At 42.8% G+C, this 7828-nt stretch overlaps 1 protein-coding gene across 2 annotated transcripts in view; it reads left to right on the forward strand.

Annotated features, from left to right (window-relative positions):
• LOC140464143 (uncharacterized) overlaps nt 1-7150 on the forward strand; it is a 28042-nt gene extending 20892 nt beyond the window's left edge. For both annotated transcript variants that reach the window (XM_072558912.1, XM_072558913.1), the window contains 3 exons: nt 831-893; nt 4547-4667; nt 5324-7150. In XM_072558912.1, coding sequence (XP_072415013.1) covers nt 831-893; nt 4547-4667; nt 5324-5345 — 206 coding nt within the window. In that variant the 3' untranslated portion in view covers nt 5346-7150. The remainder of the gene's footprint in view (nt 1-830; nt 894-4546; nt 4668-5323) is intronic.
• The last annotated feature ends 678 nt before the right edge of the window (nt 7151-7828 follow it).

The following is a 7828-nucleotide window of genomic DNA, read 5'->3' on the forward strand; positions in this document are numbered from 1 at the left end:
GCACCAATCCCTATCCAGCTATAACAGAGTTGTGTCCATTGTATTAAACAAACAAAAGCTCTGGGCATCATCATTAAATGCAGATAGAAGTCTTTTTGTAAATGTACATGCAGAGTTCAGTACAGTTTGCCTATATGCACACTCAATCATAGAGTCATACAGCATGGATACAGACCCTTTGGTCCAACTATCCAAGCCAACCAATTTCCCAAGTTAAACTAGTCCCACCTACCTGTGAAGTATCTATATATCTCAATTGTGCACACAAGTCTCTATCCATTCTAAATGTACCCACAAGACTGTGTATATCTCATTTCAATATATTCATGGGGTTATGTGTATCTGATTTAAATGTGTTCACAGGTGCCTGTATATTGTGTACTGCTGCAGATTTCTGCTTCTCAAACTTTGGAACTTATTCAAGTATCTAATGTTGTTTTTTAGTCTCAGCTGCATAGAGACTTGCATAAAATCAGCCCATTCCGCATTCATTCTTCTTGCCCTTACAAACAGTTGGTCTCAGTGCCTCCCATGTCACTGGAGCTGAAATCAGCAGCTTAGCAGCATGGACAGGAAAAAGCCACATCACTCTGATGTATGTTAGAGAAGTTGGACTGTCAGAGACTGTGCTTCTCTCAGACATCTTTCAGCTATTACATGTAACTTTCTCAGCAGATCTGCGCAGAGAGATCTTGTTAAAGACTTTGTGAGGAGTGAGTGCCTCCTGATCTTTCTGTGGCTGAAGAAAGTAGTGAGGGACTGAGGGAGCAAGAGAGCTATTATTTTCACGCCTGATGTAATTCATGACTTTATTTTGTTTTTCTTATCAGAAAATTGTCAGAGTGGGATTTATGACGTTCCTAAATCCTTTGCGAAATTAAAGATAGATTCCAGTAAGTAATTGTATTTCTTTCTGAATCTTCTTCCTATTCATATCTTGAAGGTAGTGATTCTGCCTTTTACTGCAGTTGCAGGAAGACCTTCAGCCCCTCACTGTCCAACTGGGACCTCATAGTGAGTGCTGAATGGGCTACTTCAACGTAGAAGGCATCACACCTGAGGAACATTCCATTCATGTCCATTTATTCTCCACTGGTTTCTTGGCGTAGACCACCAAAATGCCAAGCGTGGTACATATGCTACATCGCATCCAGTGCAGTGACTCTAGTGCAATAAATCCAGTGTGGTGCCTCCAGTGCAGTGAATCCAGTACAGTGCCTCCAGTGCAGTAAATCCAGTACAGTGCCTCCAGTGCGGTGCCTCCAGTGCAGTAAATCCAGTACAGTGCCTCCAGTGCAGTAAATCCAGTACAGTGCCTCCAGTGCGGTGCCTCCGGTGCAGTAAATCCAGTACGGTGCCATCAAAAAGCCTGGATTGTCAATTTGGAGGAAGTATTGCTTCAGTTATGGAGCCTTGGTCACAGTCCAAGGGAGAAACTGCACTCAGTTTTGAAGTCACTGCACCTTCAGTCGGATTGATTAGCCAAGAAGAGCTGGCCACACGTTATCCGGAATATTATTGGGGTTTAGAGGATGGACACAATGTAGAAACTTGGGGAATGGTGCAGAGAACAAAGAGAACACCAACAAGCCCTTCAGCCCACCAAGACAGCACTGACACTTGATGCCTTTCTACACTAACCCTTTTCCTCTACATGGTCCATATCCCTATAGTCCCAGCCTATTCACACATCTGTCAAGATGCCTCTTAAATGTTGCTCTTGTACCTGCCTCACATTGGCAGCACATTCCAGGCACCTCTGCTGTAAAGAAATCTTACCTCTCACATCTCCTTTAAACTTACCCCTTTTATCTTAAGCCTATGACCCTAGTAATTGACATTTCTATCCTGGGAAAAAGGCCCCATTCTATTCATGGCTCTCATTGTTTGTAAACTTTTATCAGGTCGCATCTCAGCCTTTGATGTTCAAGGGAAAGCAAAGCAAGATTGTCCAATCTCTCATCATTGGTAATACCCTCCAAACCAGGCAACATCCTGGTAAACCTTTTCTGCACCCTCTCCAAAGCCTTTGCATTCTTCTAGTAGTGTGCAACCAGAACTGTGCACAATATTCCAAATGTGGCCTCACTAAAGCTCTATACAGCTGCAACATGACTTGCCAATTTTTATACTCTATGCGTTGACCAATGAAGGCTAGCATCCCATCTGCTTTCTTAACCATCTTATCCACTTGTGTTGCCACTTTCAGAGAACTCTGGACCTGTACACCTAGATTCCTCTGTATGTTAATGCTACTAAGAATTCTGCCATTCACTGTATAATTCCCTCCTGCAATAGATCTCCCAGGAGGTCACTACCACCCATTCCCCTGGGGCTGAGGGTTGGGGAGGGTAATGCATTGATGTGGTGTGCATTGATTTCCAAAAGATGTTTGAGAAAATGCGACATAGCAGCCTTATTGCTTTTTGTGGTGTACAATAAAAGGATAAACTTAGGCAGACACGTGGTAAATAAAACTTAATGCAGAAAAGTGTAAAATAAGACATTTTAGTCAGAAGAACAAGAAGTGGTAATAAAAATTAAAACAGTGCGCTTGAAATGAGGGTATGAGAGACCTGAGGGCAAATGTGCACAAATCCTTAGAACTTGCAGAGCAAATTGAGAAAATGGTTAAAAGGCCATAGGGAATTCTGAGCTTTATAAATAGCGACATAGATTACAATGAGAAGGAAGTTTACCATAATTCAGCCTGAACCAGTGTATCCTGACTAATTATGACACTTTAGGTGAGGACATTACAGAGAGTGCAGGAGAATGACAAGGACGAGGAATTTCAGTCTACACCGATAGTTACACCAATAGTTAGATAGCTAGTTATACCTATAGTTACACAGTTATATATAGTTATATCAATAGTTATACTGATAGTTATGGTTATACCGATAGTTATGCAGATAGTTATATATCTATTTACAGTTATACCGATAGTTATATAGATAGTTATACTGATAGTTATGTCAACGCTGGGGCTATTCCCCTTTCTGAAGCTTGAGAGGGAATGTGAGTTATTCAAAAAATGATGGGCTGAGACAGAGAAGAGAGAACCAATTCTTATTGTTGGAAAGTCAAGAACCAGACGATTCCAGTAGAGGATGAATGTCAGCAACAAAACTCGGAAAAGCTGTTTGATGTATTGGATGATTAGGATCTGGAATGCACTGCTTGAAGATAGAGTAGAGCAAGATTCAATTGTAGCTTTCAAAGAGAAATTGGAGGATATTAGGAAGAAAATACGGTGCAGTGGCTCAGTGGTTAGCACTGCTGCCTCACAGCGCCAGGGACTCGGGTTCAATTCCCGTGTCGGGACACTGTGTGGTGTTTGCACATTCTCCCCGTGTCTGCATGGGTTTCTTCTGGGTGCTCCGATTTCCTCCCACAATCCAAAGATGTGCAGGTCAGGTGAATTGGCCATGCTAAATTGCCCATAGTGTTAGGTGCATTAGTCAGGGGTAAATATAGGGTAGGGGAATGGGTCTGGGTATTCTACGGAGAGTCGGTGTGGACTTCTTGGGTCGAAGGGCCTGTTTCCATACTGTATGGAATCTAATTGAATCTAAAAATAAATTGTAGGACTGTGGAGGAAATGGAGGGGAGTGAGACTGACTACAAGCCTGGTGAATTCCTGATGAAAGGCTTTTGCCCAAAAGGTCACTTCTCCTGCTCCTTGGATGCTGCCTGACCTGCTGTGCTTTTCCAGCACCACACTCTCGACTCTAATCTCCAGCATCTGCAGTCCTCACTTTTGCCTAAGAGCCAGTATAGACATGACAGGCTGAATGGCCTATTTTGTGCCATCACCTATTGTATATTTCTGCATGAATGGGGAGAAGTGGACACATCTGGATGTGAACCTTGTGATTCACTCACGGCTCTGCCGCATTTATGACTGCATGTTCCAGATTGTTCCTTGCTCTTATTAAAGGATTGGCTCTTGCTCACACACAAACACTGGCAGCCTCCAGCACTTCACTGCTGCAGCTGTTTTTCCGATGCAGCCGAAGTTTTGAATGCTCCCAGTCTACTGATTCCTTCTTATTTAGGATGCAGTGGGCAATCGTAATGTTCCTGTCGCCACCTGGTGGAGCTGAAGCCATCTCAACGGCAGGCGTGCTTCAGTCAAAATAATATAATGCAGACGCTGCAAATCTGAATCCTATTCGAATCGTTCTGGGCTTGTAACATTAACTCTTTCTTTCTCCACAGAGACTACCACCTGCTGAGCTTATCCAGTACATGTTGCTTTTGTGTCAAAATGCTTCAGCCTGATATTTCTCCAAGCAGTTACCTACTGAAATTATTACAGAATTGTTCTGCCACAGAGGAATACCACTCAGTCTATTGTATCTACACTGGCTCTTCAAGCAAGCATCTTTACCTTGTGCCAATCCCTTGCTTTCTCCCCATACTTTTGCACACTGTTTTGACCCAATTAATCAATCAATGCCATCTTGATTGCATTTTTCCTGATCCATTTATCTCTGTTACTCAGAGTTGTTTGGCAATCACTGTTTTATCTTTATTTCAGATGTTCAGTCTTACACTGATAAACCAGTCACCTCCAGCTCCAGTTCAGGACTGTTGGACGAAATCATTTCAGACTGCAGGATTTTGACATGCCATTGGCTGGACTCCATTGAGACTCCACAGTGAGTGCAGGATACATTTAGAAACTCCTGTATCTGTCATGGTGTAGCTTACAACTAACTACAGCAATATTTCTATTGGTCTGTACCCAACTACAAACTGTTACTGTAAAGACAACAGAAACATTATCGGAGGAGATACCCACCCATTTCTATTTTTAACTCTTCAATTTGCTTTGCTGTTCGTTGTTTATTAAGTTTTATTAAATTACTTGTGTGCTCACTGATCTGCATTGATTCCCAGTCCAGCGATGCTGCCTTATGCTTATTTTCAAATCCCTCCATAGCCTCACCTCTCTCTATCTCTGTAGTCTCCTCCAACCTTAAAACACTTTCGCTTCTAATTCTGGCTTATTAATATTCCTAATACTAATCATTCCACCATTGATGGTGATATCCACAACTGTCTGGACCCTAAACCTTTTAAGTCATACTTTGTCGTGGTTGTTACGAAATTTAATTTTATAAAGTTCCAGGGTAGGCAGTGGGCTCTGTTCACAACACCAGAACTAGCTGGGATCAGATTAACTGGGGATTTTCCTAATGTGTTTCTCAACTACTCACTGAAATAAAGGAGCAGTCTGTGAATTTAACTAATGATTGTTATAAACAGCCTAACGTATCAATAATGAGTATGTTTTTTCCCTCCCTCCCATCAGGAATGCATCTATTCCAACCTAACACCAGTTCTACACTGGAGCAATGGAAAACGTTCCTACAAGAAACTAATGAAACAACACCAAGTACCTTCCACGTTATTTGATTGTGTTCCTTCTCGGTTACACACAGTCTTGTATCATTTTTGTGGTCTTTGTTACATACTTAATATGTCACCTAGGTAGCCATATTGAGTACAAAGTCACGTGGAACATGTTGCCAATCAGGAATATTTGAGCAAAGAATGAGAGAGCCTCCATTTTGGTAATTGCTGAACTACAAATGATCATGACACATTGGAATTTGCCAAATAATATTAATTTGCCCAGTATAATGTTAAAACCTTGAGAAAATACATTTATTTAATGAATGTCCTGTTTAGATGGTGGAATAGGTTATTCAGTGATCCCATGCCACAGAGTGACATTTCCAACAAAATTAAAATGGTGTCTGCTTTGTACAACTGACCATAAAATCCAGACTGTCAGTCGCATCCGCGTATACACTGCTTCCTGTTTAAATTAGGCCAGTGTGCAAGTTGCTGCTTTTTATAATCTACAGAATTGACTGATGCACAGGATTTTCATAAAATTCTTATTTTCTTCCAACCATGCCTAAAGGTGCTGCTCCCAGCCTGAGGACAGTCCTGTGTGTCTCGCTGTTCCTCATCCAAGTAGCCACCCCTCGGGTTTGCACTTGTGGGTCAGGCTATTTGAACACAAGGGCATCACAGGTGATGGCCTGCACCTGTGTTTCCAGCAGAGGGCGCGGGGAGCTGTGGCTGGTTCTCCCAGACCTCTCGATCCAGAAGGGAGAGATCACAGTCATTCTGCAAGGACCTGTCCCTGTGCCATAATCACTTTGTCATTATTATGTTATAACTGTGATAACCTGGACTCTAATTGATATCTGGCTTGACACAGGAGCAGAACTGAGTCAGGACTCTACACTGAGCTCTCACATGTTACCTGCAAAGAAAGGTGCACGTTATACCACCTTAAAGTTTAATCCTTTGGTTTGCTATCTGCATTATTATCTAGCAGCATTATCAAGTTCAGCACTGTTCCTGCCCCTGGCTCTGATCTGGGTTCCACTGATGAATTGATGATCTGGAATAAAAACAAAGTGCTGGAGAAGCTCACCAGGTCTGGCCACAGCTGTGGAGAGAAAATCTGAGGGAACATTTCACATCCAATATGACTCTTCTACAGAACTGCTAATGAGTTTCTGCAGCACTTTCCGACTTGAATTTCAGATCGCTAGCATCAGTAGTGTTTTGCTTTAAATTGGGGATGGTCCCTGTGAGGGATTTTCACTCCCTCAATGCAAGTTCAAATTCAGCCCAGACAGAGAGTATCTAAATATCGTTTTACTGTTGGCCTGGGAGTGATCTAATGTGAAAGCTCTATGCTGATCACAGAACAGGCTCAAAAAAAATGCACCCGAGTTGGGCACCTACAGTTCTCTCGGTTATGGAGGGCATTGGAGGGATGGCTTCAGAAATGTTAACCTTGCACTGGAACCAGTTTCTCTGATGTTAGGGTTGAACACCTTTTGGGGCAGTGCAGAGTAAGTTTACTCTGCAACTAACCAACAAATAAACCATACCTGTGGGATATTGATATATCGGAGTATCTCGAATGATTGAGTATTTTATTCCGAGCACAAACTCCAGACAAATCACTCAAGTGATCATGTATCTGAGATGAGGCACACGAAGTACATTCACCCTCGATTGGACTATAAGGTTATGTGTGATAATTTCTCTATGGAGCTTCCTGTCCTGCAACATTTGGAATGATTGCTGTTGTTTTTTGGATGTAAGAATATTATGCATTGTGCTGCACATTTGTATCAATGTATTATAGAACAACAGCCTGAACATGTTTCAGAATATAATCTACTGTTTATAAAATATCAATTCTCCTCAGCACACTCAGTCCAGGCACCTAACAATGTAAGAGACAGGAGTAACCCATTTCAGACCCTCAAACCTCTACCATCATTCAGTTACATCATTATAGAATTCCCAACAGTGTGGAAACAGGCTATTCAGCCCAGCAAGTCTGCACCAACCCTCTGCAGAGTATCCTTCCCAGACCACTCCCCTACCCTGTCCCCCTATCCCTGCATTTCCCATGGCTAATCCACCTAGACTACATGGGAATTTAGGGAGGAAACCAGAGCACCCAGAGGAAACCCACGCAGACACTGGGAGAATGTGCAAACTCCACACAGGCAGTCACCTGAGGCTGGAATCAAACCCAGGTCCCCAGTGCTGTGAGGCAGCGGTGCTAACCACTGAGCCACCGTGCTGCCCCATCATGGCAGATCATCAGCTTTAACCCTACTTTCCTGCTGTATCTCGCACCCTTCAATCTAACATCTACCATCCTCAGCCCGACACATACTCAGTAAGGGAGCTCTCACCACTCTCTGAAGTAGAGAATCTAAAGATTGGGATGGAGGACAGTGCACAGTGCCATGCTTAATTTGTCGGGGCTGGG

This window comes from Chiloscyllium punctatum, chromosome 39 (assembly GCF_047496795.1).
Source record: "Chiloscyllium punctatum isolate Juve2018m chromosome 39, sChiPun1.3, whole genome shotgun sequence".
NCBI classification, from domain to species: domain Eukaryota; kingdom Metazoa; phylum Chordata; class Chondrichthyes; order Orectolobiformes; family Hemiscylliidae; genus Chiloscyllium; species Chiloscyllium punctatum.